General features: G+C 46.5%; 1 protein-coding gene across 3 annotated transcripts in view; it reads left to right on the forward strand.

Moving 5' to 3' along the window:
- Positions 1-3592: 3592 nt before the first annotated feature.
- The window catches only part of C1H10orf90 (chromosome 1 C10orf90 homolog), a 215883-nt gene continuing 202959 nt past the window's right edge, over positions 3593-16516 (forward strand). For 2 of the 3 annotated variants that reach the window (XM_023637137.2, XM_023637146.2), the window contains exon 1: positions 3596-4409. In XM_023637137.2, coding sequence (XP_023492905.1) covers positions 4170-4409 — 240 coding nt within the window. In that variant the 5' untranslated portion in view covers positions 3596-4169. Of the gene's footprint in view, positions 4410-16516 lie in introns of all 3 variants that reach the window. The other variant, XM_023637159.2, reaches the window with a different exon arrangement.

The raw sequence follows: 16516 nt of genomic DNA on the forward strand, positions 1-16516 counted from the left end.
AGAGTGATGATTATTTGCAGTAAATATGGCTTCAGCTAATGCTTCCCCATTCACGGCTGTGAATGCTTTATGACAAAATATATGAAGAGAAAATGAAAAGTGAAGCCCGACAGTTGACTTTTGTCTGGGCAATGCCAGCCACAGGGGCTCAGTAGCACACCAGTCATCCTTCAAGACTCAATGCTGTATTGTTTCTTCTGCGAGGTTTTCCCGGGGTCTCTGTCCATCACCTTGGTGCAAACCTCCCTCATAGGAAGCACTCACGGCACGGAGCAGTGAACTGCTGGTGGAAGCAGACTGTCCCTTTCATCTGTGCATCTCTAGTGCCTGTACGATGCCTGGCATGCAGAAGCTCTTCACGTCTGTTTGTTTAATAAGTAATGAATTTTCAAGGACCAGCCCAAACTCTGTTGGTTGCAAGTGACAGAGACTCAACTCAAATAGCTTAAGCCTAAAAGAGGAAGTAGTATAAAGATACCAGAGTCTCCCTTTGAACCCATAGGCAGGACCCAGGGCTCCAGAAGCATCAGGATGCTCCCGTTTCTGGCCTCTGCCTCTCTCTGTGTCAGCTGCCATTTTCACTAGCAGTGCCTGACATGCTGTGTCCCATGGCCTCAGCTCCAGGACCAAGATTCTCCAGGATGGACTCTGGCTTCATTTGGGCCAAGTGCCCACTCCCGAGTCAATCAGCTGAGGTCAGAGGCTCAGGTGTTCTTATAAGACAGGCCAGCTGCCCTGGGGTGGAGGTGGGGGTAGAACAGGGCTCTGGGCAGCCCAGAGTGCTCGTGTCCTCAGGCAATCTGGGTGCATGAGATGGCATTACATTGCCTGAAGCCATTCTCTCCTGATGGTAGATGTGATGGTAAATGTAACTGACTTTCCGTCCTTTGGGTGAGGACTAGCTCAATTTGGGCTCGTGCCTGGCGCTTCCTCCTTTCACTGCTTTTTGATATCTGGTATTAAAAACCTGCATTTGAGTAGTTTTAAAATACATAGTTGATGAAACTTTCACATACACTGACTACTGGACACAATGTTCACACCCACCTGCTCAGGGAAGTGCTATCTCCACTTTGTATCTGAGGAAACCAAGGCTGGCCTCTGTCCCAGTTCTGGGCACCAAGGCGTGGCAGGAGTCCTGGAATTCAGGTCTCATGACATCCAGTTCAGTTCCTGTTCCTCCTTAACAATTTTCCTTCTTTATTATTAAAATAATGTGCCTGGAGATTTACTCCTTTGAAATTTTTGCCCCTAGGGGGTGACTATGGCTGTTGCCTGTCACGTACCTACCCAGTGCCAGGCTGTCCCAACCACTTTACATGTGCCAGCTCCTTCAGTCTTCACAGAAACCCAGGGAGGAAGGCACTATTGTTATCCAATTAAACAGATGGGGAAACTGAGGCAACATTAGGTTTGCAGTTCCCTGAGGTTGCAGAGCCGGCACTGTGAGTGCCAGAGGGAACTGAGTCTTCTGACTTGGAGAGTGCCAGTGGAGATGGTGGTGCTGGTGGGAAGGAGCAGCCCTGGTTCCAAGGCCGGAGGGAAGGACGCGAGCCCCCCATAGCCCTCCTCAGCAGCCCAGACAGGGGAGGCTTCATCTGCAGAGGGTCCACTACCTTTCCTGGGGAGGGCCTGCCCTGGGCGGCTGAGCTGCTCCCTGCCATGTCCCCACATGGTCTGGACTGACACATTTATGTTCTGTGCTGTCAGAGCAGCCAGGGGGCTTGTTGATGGAGGAACTGAAGCCTGAGGGGAGGGGACTTGTCCATAATCAAGGGCTAGTTCCTTTGGGGGCCCATCCCCCGACTGTGCTTTTTCTAGCCCCCCGACTTCTCAGCCAAGCTTCCCCCCTCTGGGCCTCTGTTTCCTTCTCTATACCGTGAGGGGTCACATCTGACAATCCTGAGGTTTCCATCCAGTCCTATTGACCAAGAATTCCGGAGACCTGCTCAAGGTCACATTACTGCTTTCTCTTGTGGTCACCCTGGCTGGTTAAAGCCCAGCCGCTGCCTGTGGTCATGGGAGAGAGAAAAGCCAGCTACAGCCTTGAAGATCTCTGGAGCCTCCACAGCCACCGCAGGCTGTTGCCGCCTGTGACAAGTGGCTCGCCCAGCGCCAGTCAGCTTTAGCAAACCTCCCATGGCTGTTCTCAAGGCAGTTGGATGGGTAGTTGGTGGCTTCCACGTTGCCCAGGGTCCTTTAGTGTGCTATGGTGATAGGAAAGACATTGTTATTTTTTATCATGTCTGCAGGAGCTGCTGGATGGGGACAGATGGGCGCCAGCAGGGAGCGGTTCAAATGGAGGCTGTGAGGACACAGGGAATGGCCTTCACAGCACCCAAAGAGCCAAGCGGATGCTCTCTTCCTTTCCTGTCCTTGTTTAGTTTTAATTTTTTATTTTGCTCAATTTTTTTCCCTTGCTGTCTTTATTAGGGAGCTTCCAAATCTAAGATGGCGCCCATGGCGTAGCTCACTGGGAAGTTTCCAGCATGCCTCTTGGCTTCAGTCTTGGTTGTCTTGGCATTTCTGTGGGAACCATGGCTGCCATCAGTTGGATCTTGGTATTCTCACTACATCCTTGGGAGAACGACAGGCAGAACCGGACAGTGTCCTGTTTAAGGAACAGGGAACTCCACTTCACTGTGTGATCTTGGGCCAGCGTTTAATCTCTGTGGGTCAGGTAACTCTCTTACCCGAGTGTTAAGACACACAGGTAAGAACATTGGCCTAAATTATCTCTGAAGTCGTTTCCATCTCCTCCTCTGTTTTCGTTCTCAGCTTCAACATTTCTGTTGCCTCCAAAGGGGAAGTTTAGCATTCTGCCGTGCGAGGCCTAGCCCCGCTGACATGATTTGCAAAGCTCCTGCCGACCCCAGGAAGGGTGTGGTTCTGGGCCAGGGACTGACACTCTGTTTTCAGGAAAGTTATGTGCAGTCACTTCTTCACTTGGCCTTGCTCATGGCTTTCCACGTGGGGCGGGAGACTTATTCAAGGGGGCATTCTGTTGAAAGCCTAGAGGAAGTCGCCTGCAGAGAAGAGTTCTGTGTGTGGATGTGGAGCACAGCCATGCCGCTCGTCATCTGCTTGCTCCTGGCCCAGACCCTTGAGCAAGGCTTGTAATTGCCACCTCTGAATTACTGGGCTAATAGAAATGGTACTGAGACATGAAATGAAAAGAAAACGAGTATGTCATGCACCTGAATTTCTAAATGATTTGAAACTTAGAATCCAATCATTTTTAGCATCGTGCAAATCTCCGTTATATTACACGTATAGAGAGAGCATTGCGCAAAATAATTTGGGAAGAAGACACACAACGACACTTCAGAAATGATGCCTTATGTGGCTCTATTACATGCCATTTTCTCACCATTTCACTCATTTGATCCTCCCAACAATCCTGTGAGTGGAAGGTATTTTTATCCCAATTTTCCTCGTGGGGAAACTGAGGCTCAAGTTGGTGAGGAGACTTCCCATGGTTGAGTCAGGACCAGAGCCCTCTCTAAGCCAGGGCACTCCCCTCTCTGCTGACTGGCACACAGGGCTTCCTCACAGGGCCCTGCCTTCTAACGCCTGCTGGCTGCCATCCCTTGTTCTCTTTTTCACTTGAATGTGTTTCTTATCTTTGCCGGGGCTGAGGTCACTCTTTGTGTCAGTAGGAGTCTGCACTTGTTCCTTTCAGTCCTGGCGAGAAAAAGCAGGAATTCTAAAAAGCAGCAATTATCACTCCTGCTTCCTTTGTATGGTGTCCTGTAAATAATTTATCTGGCTTTGAGGGGTCTGAGACTGAAAACATATTAAACCTTGCTGTAACCGGGCGAATTCTGCGTTCCGGACTTGAATGAAGCAGGAAAGAGAAAGGTGTCTTTGAAATCAGAGAAGACTTCGACTGACCGGAGAACACAAGTGGGAGCGCTGGAAAGGGAGGGACGGCAGCAAGAAGGAGCATTTTCATGGCATGGAAAGGTCACCGCGAGGTTCCCACGTCCACATCCCACACGCTTTGCAGCTGGGATCTGGGACCAACTAGTTCTGGAGTTGGAAAACATCGGGAGAGGTCCTAGCTGGGGCACTTCCCGAGTCCCTCCTGCTGTATTCGATACCTGGATTAAACAAAGAAAATTGTGTTTGCCAGGCTAACCAGCTGAAGTCACAAGATTCTGGGGATCATGCAGCGCTCTGGAATTCCTACAAAAACTCATCAGAAAGGGTATGCTGCCCGCCACGCGGAAACGGCTGTGCGCCGGACTTTTCAGATAAAAACCTTTAGCACAGAGTTGAAAAACCATGTGATGGTCATGGATTTCGTGAAGAGTAACTGGTTTCCCTCCCAGAGAAAAGCCAAAGTTTGTATCATCCACATGTATCAAGGCCTGAAGACAGCTGAGCAGACAGCTAGCAGATACGAGGTATGGCTGAATTTGGGCAGGGAGCGGTGGGCGCACACCCCATCCAGAGAAATGGAGCTTTGCTCATCAGGCAGACAGTTCAGATGTTCTAGCTGGTCTAATAGATTAATCATCTGTTTATAGTTTTTCCCAAGGAATTTGGAAAAGACTTTCTCATCTCTTAATTTATTTCAGCTTTTGAAATGTGAGGAGGGAAGCATTGGATTGATGTAATTTACACATGACGCAAGTCTGCATTTATAAACATTTAATAGTGTTCCAAACAGTTGATAGTTTGTATCCTCATTTAGAAACTACAGTAAATTTTTGAGTTAAGTATTCTTAGCTCTGTAAGTTTGCAATCATCTGTCTTTAAAAACAAATTCCTGTTTCCCCATGTGTTATGCAGGAGACTATCTCTGACTTACCTTGATGGAATTGAAATAGAAGGATTTAAGTTAGGTGGGTAAGAATGGTCTCTTATTTTTTGAGGGTGAGCTCTAATTTTCAAGCAGAAACTGCTTTTGTGGGGGAAAAAAGAGAACATCGGAGATTTAGAATATCAAAGTGAGATAAAGACATTATTCAGAAACATATTTGTATTCTGCAACTAGTATAAGCCACGATCGGTTATCCTTCTGAAAGTAAACACACATGAAATCTGATCAGCTCTTTATTGTACATGGAATAAATTATGAATGGCATTGTAATTGACTCCCATATAGCTCACTTACCCATCTCTTTTGATAAATGTAACATGCAAATTGCTAATGTTTTATGAAAAGGCAGGCTTTCTGAATATTGACGCTGTTATTAGGAAAAGCTGCCCATGAATGCTGGCAAGAAGTCCAGATCTTTTGTTCTGCACACTGGGCTTGCTTATTTCGGGGCAGTGCGAGAACCTGTTCCACAGGGTTCAAGGCTGGCTTCTTCCAGTTCCAGCCCTGGGATTGTGAATTTCCATGTTCACAACAGAGATGTAAAGGCCACAGGAATAATGGTGTTAATTAAATTCAGTAATAGTTTTTCATTAGTTCATTGCCCAATCAACCAGAGCAAAAGGTGTGCAATTAGAATATAATTGAAAGAAACCAGAGATGTTATTATTCACAACTAATTAATCAGATGGGGACAGAATTTTATCATTGTATAATTTTCATTGAGGTTATTTTTCAGTCCTCCAGAGAGAGAAAAACTTGTTGAATGATATCATCTTGTGTTTTACAAAAGCCTTATAGCCCCATTTTAAACCCTAAATGGCAAAGAGCAGGTCTGGCGTCCCCGTTTTTTTGTCTGCATAAAACTTCATTTATTTCTATAGCAACGTGCAAGATAACACTGTGGGAAAGTGCAGCTTTGTAGGAGATTGTAAAAAACATCAAGTAGACTGGCAATCATAGCTACGGCATTTTTTCGTGCCCCCTCCCCATCCATTACCAGTTTCAGCCAACAACTGAGGTTGTGTGCCTGCTGCTTAAATGTAACCTAGAGGCTAAAGTCTTCTGTGGAAATGAGTCCAAGACCCCTCCCACGGCAATCAGCCTGGTCCGCTGGACAGTCCTTACTGTGTCTGTGATTTGAGAAGTGGTCCTGGCGGGGCTGGTTCTTCCGCTCGCGGGCAGGCCAGGTTTGAAAACTGTCAGATAGGATCTGCGCTTCCTGTCTCTCTGAATTCTGAGCTCTGTTCTTTCAATAGCAAACATTTCAGAATTTAAAATTTTCCACATCCATTGGACTGTTTCTCATATTATTCCCACTGGGGCATGTCAGTACCATTTAGATTAGGAAACCCAGGAAGAAGGCAATTCCTTGCTCAATTTCCAAGCTGAACTGATGAGAGAGCACAATTAACAGCCGCTGGGTCCTGTTAGACTTGGCCCAGTGACCCCTTCTCTCTCCAAGGCTCTGAGGCCATTGGTTAACTTGCCGGGGCCTTGACCATAAAGTGCCCAGTGGGGTGAAAAATGAGCCAGGTCACTGGAATGAACTCTCAGTGCACAAAGTTGCTAGATTAAAGAAACTGGTTCTCCAGTAAAAGTGAGTTTGAGAGATTTTGTTTCCATAAAAACCTTATGGATTTCAAGTCCTTCCCATGAGGACCTACACATCTGCTTGAGTTGAGTTTCAGATGTAAGACTGGCATTTTTCTAAAACTGTGACCTTAGTCCTGAGCTGTGTTAACACTTGGAGGTGCTGCCTCTCATCTGGGACAAGCAGTGACCCAGCATATCTCTGCCACTGATGGTCCAGCCACACTCACTCTCTTACTTAAATGCCTTTTGACAGGAATGATGAGCAGACCTCTTGTGCTGGAGGGTAACTAGGATGGGAGCAGATGGCGGTGAGGGCGCTAAAGATCTGTGTCTTCATGTTTGCAGAACTTTGATCCCTTCTCACTCCAAAATGCTCAAAACTGTTAAAAGCACAGTGTGTGAAGGCCATTTCTCCCCCTGCATACACATTTGATAAATTTCAGACATCCAGATAGCCATAACTGGGCAGTAGGATGGACCTGTGTTTGGGTTATGACCACTGTCATTGCAAGCATGGACGCATTCTGAGATTCCCTGTGAAGCAGAGCGTGGATGGTTTCACCAACTTCATGGAGAATTCAGAGATGTGCTTGCATCTGCCAGAGTTTCACTGTGAGTCGGCGTCTCCTAATTGACTGTTGAGACCTTTCTGATGATAGGTGCAGGCTGGGGCCACCAAGCCAAGGCTTGACCATTCATCTTCCTGGAGGTGACAGTTTCTAATATATTTAATCATTAGATGAGCCAGGGAAAGTTTCTGTATTTGGCAATTGCCATTTGGCCATGCTTCTCAATATTTCCCCAAACCCCTGTCATTTTCACCTCCCCTTCCTATTCATCCTACTTTTTGGATTTGGCTAGCGGTACTCAATTTTGGCTGAATACATGAATCACGGTGAACTTTTATTTTTATTTTTTTGATATACAAAAAATTGCACATATTTAATATATATGTTTTGATGAGTTTGGACATATGCATACACTTGTGATGCTATCACCACAATCAAGGTACTAAATACATCCATCACCTCCAAAAATTTCCTGTGTTCTTCTGCATGTTGCTTTTTTATTTGCTTTTGGTGTAAGAACACCTAACATGAGATCCGTCTTCTTCATATTTTAAAGTGCACGATGCCATGTTCTTAGCTGTAGGCACTGTGTTGTGCAGCAGAGCCCCAGAACTTACTCATCTTGCATAACTGAAGCTTTGGACCCACTGAGCAACAACTCCCCATTCCCCCCCCCCCAACCCCCAGCAACCAACATTCTATTTTCTGCTTCTATGAATTTGACTAGTTTGGATCCATCATATGAGTGGAATCATGCAGTATTTGTCGTTCTGTAACTGGCTTATTTCACCAAGCATAATGTTCTCTAGTTTCGTCCATGTTGTTGCAAATGGCAGGATTTCCTTTTTAAAGGCTGAGTAATATTCCCTTGTATGTGTATGTTACATGTTTTTTATCTATTCATCTATTGATGGACATTTGGGTTGTTTCCTCATGGTGAACTTTTAAAAACGATGTATGCCGTGGCCCAGCCTAGGCTGTTGAGAGCCAGAGCGGCTGTTTGATTTGGTTGTAGTCCTTTGGAGAGCATTGACCTTTGTTCTGGCATGACGTTAAGTTCCTTGAAAACAGTTTGATTCTTTCAGGGCTTACTTTTCAGCCGACTTTAGTCTAGGGAGAATTTTACCCCCAGTGGGTGTGTGGTAATGTCTGGAGACATTTTCGGTTGTGATAACTTGGGGAAGATGCTACTTGTACCTGCTGGGTAGAGGCCAGAGACGCTGCTAAATGTTCTACATACCCAGGACAGCTCCCCACCCCCAACGACAAAGAATCACCAGCCTGAAATGTCCACAGAGCGGAGGCTGAGAAACCCTGCTTTAAGGTTGATTTAGTCCCTCTGTTAGAGCATGACCCTGTGAGAGTCTAGCTGATGCCTCACGTGTGTGAGATCTTTCTCCCGGGGCCCGTGGGAACATGAACTGTTACCAGCTCTGGGTGAGGTCCCAGAAGTGTTCGACCTACTATTTTCTGGTAGTTCTTTTCCTGGTTTCAGGTTGTTTTCCCTCAAGCATGTGCAAACCAGTATTCAGCCAAAGACTCAGGGACCCCCTGCAGATTGCTAGAAGTCTCTTTCCTTGAGTTCTCTCCTCTTCGGTGTTTGGCCCCGCGAGTTCTAGCTATCTTGGCCTCTCCGAATCCTGAGCTCTGCCTCCTTCACTCAGTGAGTCCCTGGGTTCTCTGAGTTTCTCCTCCCTGAGCTGCAGCCTGGAAACCGCCTCCAGGTGGGGACAATTATAGGGCTCACCTCTCTCGTGTTTCCCCTCCCTCCAGGATCAGAGCCCCACTCTGCTTATTGCCCAGTGTCTGGAAACCATTGTTTCATAGCTTTTGTCTGGTTTCTCCATTGTGGCCAGAAGTAGAAGTCTCCCCGGGTGTTTGCATGTCCCACCAGAGCTGAGAAATGGGCTCTGATGGATGTTTGCAAGTGGCTGGGGTGAGCCCTTAGGTCTTATGAAATGAAAGTGCTCAAGTGCTTGAAAATGAAAGTGCTTGGGCTTCAAGACAGCTGATTATCGGAGAATAAAGAAGTCACTGAGACGCAACAGCAGGTAAACAAATGTTCCCTTTCTTCTCGTAGTTATCGAAAGGAGCAAGACAATTTCACCTCTTTCCAAACTCAGCTGTAGAGATTGAGCCAGATCCGAGTCTGCAGACTCTCGCTTCTCTTCCTCAAATCTTGGCCCCCAAGTGATGCTTTTTCCGGAATATGCTGGTGGCTCTGGCTGCAGTGAAGGCGCTAAGCCCTCCAGAGTGAAGAGGGTTGAGAAAAGGGCATTTCACAAAGGGCAAAACATCTTTCAGTTAGCTTTGCCTCCCCTCGAACAGGTCAGGAAGCCCTGCCTCATCCCTGGGGCCTGCCTCCTGCCTGAGCGTGTACTTGATGCTCCTCCTGGCAGCCTCAACCACTCACCTCCGTTGACAATGGCTGGTAGCCAAATGCAGGAGGAGGGAAATCTAAGAGGCAAAAGGTGAAGCGACCACCCTTGGGGCTCAATGCTGCCCACTCGCCATGTTCTTCCAGCCCCTCCTGGCATCTGCCAATGGGAGGCTGGCTGTCAGGGGCCAGGCCCGGAAGAGGAGCAAGGGGTCAGAGGTCTGAAATTAGTTTTGCTGCATCAGGAGGTGCATCTGGTGATTGAGGTCTCCACTGGGAATTTTATTATGGGTGAAGGGACTTGATCCAGGGCATTTGCTGCCAAGGCTCCTGAGGTCTATCTGACATCATTTTGGCGAACTTCCATTAGGAAACTGGACATAGGTGGGCAGACTATGTCCGCATTTCAGCCAAACCAAGGGAGAGGAGACAGCAGATGAAAGGTGGTGGTGTGGTTAAGAGTGAGGGCACAGGATTAGATTTCCTGGGGTCTTGCTTGTTGAGTGACCTTGGCAAATTTCTTGACCTCTTTGAGCCTCAGTTTCCTCATCTGCGTTCATGAGAACCGTGATAATATAGGGTTGTTGGGAGGGCTAAGGGAGATAATCTATAGAAAGGGCTGAGCCTCGGGCCTGGCATGGAGACAGTATTCCCTGAAAGTGAGTCATTGGTGCTCAACTTTCAATATGCTTTTTTTCTGTCATCCCCAGCCCTACCACAGAGCCACGGTGGGAAGATGTGGCCCCAGGGCCCAGGCTCACTGTGACCAGCACTTTAAGGATGCTGCCTCTGTGCAAGCAGCTGTGTTTAAATTGAACACTCCCTTCCGTCTTTCCCCACACTCAAAGTGCCAGGTGGTAGGGATTTATGACCTTCTGTACTCTGCACGGGGAAACCCCATTCCCCAAGAACTCAGAGATGAGTCACCAAACTGGCCCTGAGCTGAAGGCACAGTTTGCATTCAGAGCCCACCCCGTGCTGTGGTCAACTGCAAATTCCATGTCTGACAAGAGACTATTGAGAATGTGAGTTCATACTGCTTCCTGCCTGATAGACGCAGGGTTGATGCAGGGAGTATTAACAGGGCATTTTCCATGTGCAATGCACCCTCCCTTAGAAGACCTATAAGGACCCAAATGGGTTTTTACCATCTCCTAAAGGATCAAATGGACCTCACACCTAAGTGTCCTGTAGAAGCCTCAGGAGAACTTTCTAAGAATGCAGACCCCTGGGCTCTGAGAAGGGTGAGGTCTAGAAAATCTATATTTTTAACCTGAAAACTGTGATTCTGATGCAGTTGTGAAGTCCTGATCTGGAAGTTCCAGGCCAATATTTTCCAACTGCGCGAGCCCAGGAGAAAATGGTAAAGAAGCCCATATGAATTGCCTGTGTGAAGAAAGCTGGTGTGAAGGAGTAGGGCGATGGGGGAGGGAGGGAGGATCAGGGAGGAGAGTGGCAGGGCTGGACCGCTGTGTGCAAGGAGAGTTGAGAGACAGTGATTGAACAAAGGGGACTGGTGGTGTTGATCCTTGAATTGCCCCATTGACGCTCACCACAGCTGTGTGAGGCACGTGAGCCCTATTGTTCCGAAGAGAGAGTTCTGTGAGGCCCAGATGGATGGTGCAGGCTGCCTGGGGACAGGGTTAGGATTGGCAGGATCTGGCTTGGTTACACCCTACCCCGAGGGTGTGCTTCTTCACGGTGCTGGGGAGAAGAGCAGGAAGCAGCATTTGTCCTGACAGCCACAGCGGGAAACCCAGGGGCCCTCAGAGTTGACCGTGGAGAAAGTGAGCTCTGCCAGAATCAGGTGGCAAGAGGCCGCTCCAGAGCCCCTCTGACTTCCTCTCTCCTGTAGCTTTGGGCATCCTTCCTTCTAAGGCTCTTTCACTAAGCACCTCCTGCGGGCTCTCAGTCCCACCTGTGTTCTCACTACCTGCTGTTTTTGCTGTTCCAGGTTCTCTTACTTTTCTAGTGGAGCAGTCAGATCGAAGAGGAAATATTGGGCTGTCTTGTTAAAAAAAAAAATATGTATCAAGGACCTACTATGTGGTAGGAACTGTGTTAGGTGCTGGGGACACAGAGGTCCCCAAAGGCAGTGTTCCTGTCCCTGTTCATCATCTGGTTGGGGAGGTAGCCATTCCAAGGAATGCCAAGTCAGGGTGTCTACACTGAGCCGTAGACCCAGAGAACTCAGCAAGACTGCACAGGGAAGGAGGCATTTGGGCATGGAAGATGGGGAGTTCCTGCCCCGTGAATCTGCCTTCATGGAAGGTTGGGAGTTTTCCATGTCTAGGAGGGACAGTGAGAATATGGGGCAAAGAATGGGGACATTTCAGGCAGAAGGAATGACAACCTCTGGATGGTGGCACAGGAAGGGAGAACCTAAACAGACCTGATCATCTCTACAATTGCCACTAGAATTTGCAGGGCACAGTTCCCAAGAGCGGGGAGCCAGGCAGAGGAAGGGCTCCAGAAGTTTGCTTCAGATTCCCTCGGGTCTGTGGCTGAAAGCCAGTCTGTGCCATGCAATCCATGAGGCCAGACAAAGAACTGGCCAGGGAAGAACAGGGACTGGGAAGCTGTAAGAGGAACGATCCTCAGAGCTCACCTAGGGCTGCGGATCATTCAAGCTCCCCACCATCCAGAATGTAGGGACCTCACTCACTGAATACAGGGTGAACTCAGTAGAGGTTGCTATGCCTGGGAAGGATGGCTGAGCTAGCCCCAGACTAAAGGCTACTCTAGGCCCGTCCTATAACAATTGTAAAAACAATTCTTGAAAGAATTAAGTTGTTTCACAAGTAGTTTAACTGCCTGCCTGAACAAAGTTCCACATTTTTTAAAAGATGACAACAAAATCCAGCAAGCAATAATATAAAATAAAAAATATCTGCATCCAGACAAAGCTTACTAGACATTCACAGAAGCAGGAAAGTATGACTATTAACCAGGTGAAATTACGGTTAATAGAAACAGACCCATGAATGACAGAGACGATGAAATTAGCAAGCAAGGAGCTCTTAAAAAACTATTCTAAATATTATAGATATATTGCTTTCCCTTTAAATTCAAGGATTTAAGGATAATAGGGAGAGAAACAGTTGATAGAGAAAACGAACCAAATAGAATTTCTAGAGAAGAAAAAAAAAAATGATGCTACCTGAAATGGAAATTTTCCTAGGTGGAGTTAACAGGAAATTGAATGCTATTGAAGAAAAGATCAGTGAAATTTCTAAACTGAAGACAAGAGAGAAAAGAGGAGAGAGAGAGAATGAGAGAGAAAGAGCAGAGCTTGAGGGACCTGTAGGACAATATCAATATCAAGAGGTCCAACATACACATAATTAGAGTCTCAGAAAGCACAGGGAGGGGGTGAGGGCAGAAAAAAGATTTGAAGAAATAGTGGCTGAAACATTTCCAAATTTAGTAGAACATAAGTCAAAGTACTACTTGTCAAGTGTGTATACAGCCGAGGCCAGATCACCAATGTCGTCCTATGCTGTGTTAAATAGTATATATTTCAGTGTTTCCCAGGACCGTGGTCCACAGGGTTATCAATCAACCTTCTCCAGTCTGAGGGATATGTTTGTTTCCATATGATCACTCTGCATAAATTAACTGAGGCGGCTTGCTTATTTACTTGTGGCTGAGATAATATCAATTTAGGGTAGGGTCCTAGGTTGTTTTGGCTCTGATCGGCTATTGGAAGAAGGAAAAACAATCTGGCAGACACTATCTGTATTATTCTTCTATTGCTGCAAAACAAATTATTACATACTTAGCAGCTTAAAACAACACCTATTTATTATCTCACAGTTTTGTAAGTCAGAAGTCCTGATGTGGGTTAACTAGCCCCTCTGCTTAGGGTCTCTCCAGGCTGAATCAATGTATCAGATGAGGCTGTGATTTCATCTGTGGCTCAGAGGCCTCTTCCAAGATCACTGGTTATTGTCAGAATTCAGTTCCTTGTGGTCACAGGACTGAAGTCCCCATGTTACTGGTGGCTGTCAGCCAGCCCTCTCAGCTCCTGCAGGCTGTCCTCAGATCCTTGCCCTGTGCCTTCAGCCACAGGTAGTTTATAACATGTTCATTTGCCTCTTCAAGGCCAGCAGGACAGTCTCTGCTGCTTTGAATCTTTGACTTCTTTTAAAGACACACCTGATTAGGTCAGGCCCACCAGGTATAATCTCCCTTTGATTAACTCAACACCAACGGATTAGTAACCTTAATTATAGCTGCCAAACCCTTTTGCCATATAACATAACTTAATGGTGGAAGTAACAGTCCATCATATTCACAGGTTCTGCTCACACTCAAAGGAAAGAGAACATACAGGGCAGGTGCGCCAAGAGGTGGGAACCTTGGGAGCTGAGAATACTGTCTACCGCACTATATTTGAAATTTTTGTATCTGGGCAGAAAAGGAAATAAAAGGAGCTCTTGAAATTGGAGGCATGTAGATTGGAGGCTCTGTCGAGGAGTTCCGTGAGGAAAGGCGCCCCAAATCTCCTGCAGCTCACCACTGTGCCCCCAGCACCAGGTCAGCCTTCAAGAAACATCTGAGGGATACGTGTAGGACTGAGTGAGTAAATGAACAGAAGTGCGTGAAGTGCGTTTTAGATGAAGACCTGAGGCCGGGCGAATGGTGGCTGATGACATCACACATGTAAGAGATGGTCCTCTGATTCGATACTTCTGTTAGGGTCCCTTAAAGATTCATTCATCTTCTGGTCATTGACAGACAGGCAGGCATCAGCCCTAGTTTGCGCAAGTGAAGCTCCAAAGTGGACGGCACTTGTTTTATCACAAACTGCAAATAGAAAATTGTTTAATTTCCTCTCTGTGAGTCTCATTTACACCCCTTCTCCATCCAGAAAGGACTTGGAGACAGCTCCAAACATGAGTATGTTGGAAAACATCCAGCCTTTAGGAATAATAATGTATCAGACAAACAAATAGGGCTGAAGACAAATGGAGGCATTTTCTTAGAGTAGACAACAAATTGCTTGCCATTTTGTATTGAAGACAAGAAGCCACTTCCCAGCAAAGCAGCCTGCAGTCAGTGGTGAGTAGACTGGCCCTCAAGGGGCAACTCTGTGGCAGGGTTCAGATGGCTCGGATCTAGCCCTCTATTTCCAGAAAGTTCATGAAACTCATTATTTTAGCTACAAATGTGCTCAACTCCTCACTAATGAGCTCTGGATGCTGCTGGCATCTCAGTGCCTGGCTCTGGTCAGTTGCTTCGTGTAGTTCTATAGTTTTGGAGGAAGCGTGTTGAGCGGTGCTGGGCGAGGCCTCGTATGCGAAAGGGACTGGGTCTCGTTGGTTGATGGACATGCAAAGGGGGGCCCAGGAGTGTATGGGAGATGCCGTGTGCTCAGATCTGCACTGTTTGCTCTCACTGTTGATTTAGTACGCAGGAAGGAAGCTTTACTCTGCTCCCAAGGAGTGCAGGCCACTGTGCCAGCTGTCAAATACTCAGGGAGCAAAAATATGAAGACTCCGTGAAACATTCCGCAATAAATGGCCAAATGGTGTTTATTTTTAATACAAATATAAAAGCATTTAACTCATGTGGAATCACCGAAATGATACAATTTGTATTTTTTAGCTCATACATGCATATATGTATTTCATTCTTACTAGGACAGTGGAAACACTACAAAAACCAAGTCAAAATTTTTTTCATTCCTTGATATAATCACATTCTCCCCACACTCTCTGCCTTAGTCCACTGCCGAGTAAGGAAGGTTCGAAAGGAAAGGGAGTTCTGGTGCCCTGTCCTCCCCTTTGCTTCTTCACCATCATTTTCGGCATAAGCGATTGGCTAACACAGGGACTTAACATGAGCAAGAGATGAACGATTGGGTTGGCTGGTTATTCACGTTTCTCGGAATCCGTCACCTTCTTTCTGCATTTGAAGTCGGTCTGGTTCCGGGGCAGCATGGCTTCTACAACTGACAGAACTCCACCTACTCCATCTTAGACATAATTCACTCATTTCGTGTTCATTTTGAGTCTTGCTGAACTGCCATGCATCGTAGGTTCACCCGAATTCTGTAATCAGGAAGCACCTGACACCTTATGTGAATGAGGCAGCGAGCACACACATTGTGTCTTTCTGCTCACGTGCACACTTCACTGGCCCACAGGACTTCAATTACAAAACGCAAGTTCAAAGGTAAGATTATTAAAAAATTCAAGATGGCGATCCCAAAAGCAGAGGCCACAAAACAAAAAATGGATAAGTTGGACTTCACCAAAATGAAAAGCTTGTTTGCATCAAAGGACACTGTCAACAGAGTGAAAAGGCAACCCTCCTACAACATAGATGAACCTTGAGGGCATTATGCTCAATAAGCCAGTCACAAAAGGACTTATATTGTTTGGCTCCATTTTTATGATCTACCTGGAATAGCTAAATTCACAGAGACAGAAAGTAGAATGGTGGCCACTAAGGGCTGGGTGGAGGGGGGAATGGAGAATTCTTGTTTAATGGGTTCAGAGTTTCAGTTCGGGAGGATGGAAAATTCCGGAGATGGATGGTGTGATGGTTGCATAGCATGGTGAATGTACTTAATCTCACCGAATCGGACACTTTAATGGTCAATTTTATGTTATGTATATTTTACCATAATAAAAGACAGCTCAAGATGGCAACACTGAACCAAGCATGTGGCCCTTCTGAGTGCAGGCCCCGTGAACCGCAGGGCTCTCACACCTTGACGCTGGTCCTGAGCTCACTGGTGTTTATAATGCATAAGACAATTCTTTTTCACTAGATGATGAGATCCCTGAGGTCAGAGTCCAGGTCTTATTTCTCTCACTAACTCTCTGTTTGTTGAATTGAAACTTTAACCTAAATTGAAGCTGATTCATGATACATTAAAAAAAAAAATCAGCCTTATTAAGGTATAATTTGCATACATTAATATTCATACATATTATAAGTGTACAGTTCATTTTGTTTTGACGAATGCATACAGTTGTGTAACCAGTACCAAATCATGATGTAGGGCATTTCCACCAACCCAGAAAGTTCCCTCATGCCCTTGCACTCAATGCCCTTCCCCCGACTCAGCCCCTGGCAACCACTGAGCTGCTTTTAGCCACTTTGGTTTTGCCTGGTTCGGCACGTCCTATCACTGAA

Source organism: Equus caballus, chromosome 1 (genome assembly GCF_041296265.1).
Source record: "Equus caballus isolate H_3958 breed thoroughbred chromosome 1, TB-T2T, whole genome shotgun sequence".
Classification (NCBI taxonomy): Eukaryota; Metazoa; Chordata; class Mammalia; order Perissodactyla; family Equidae; genus Equus; species Equus caballus.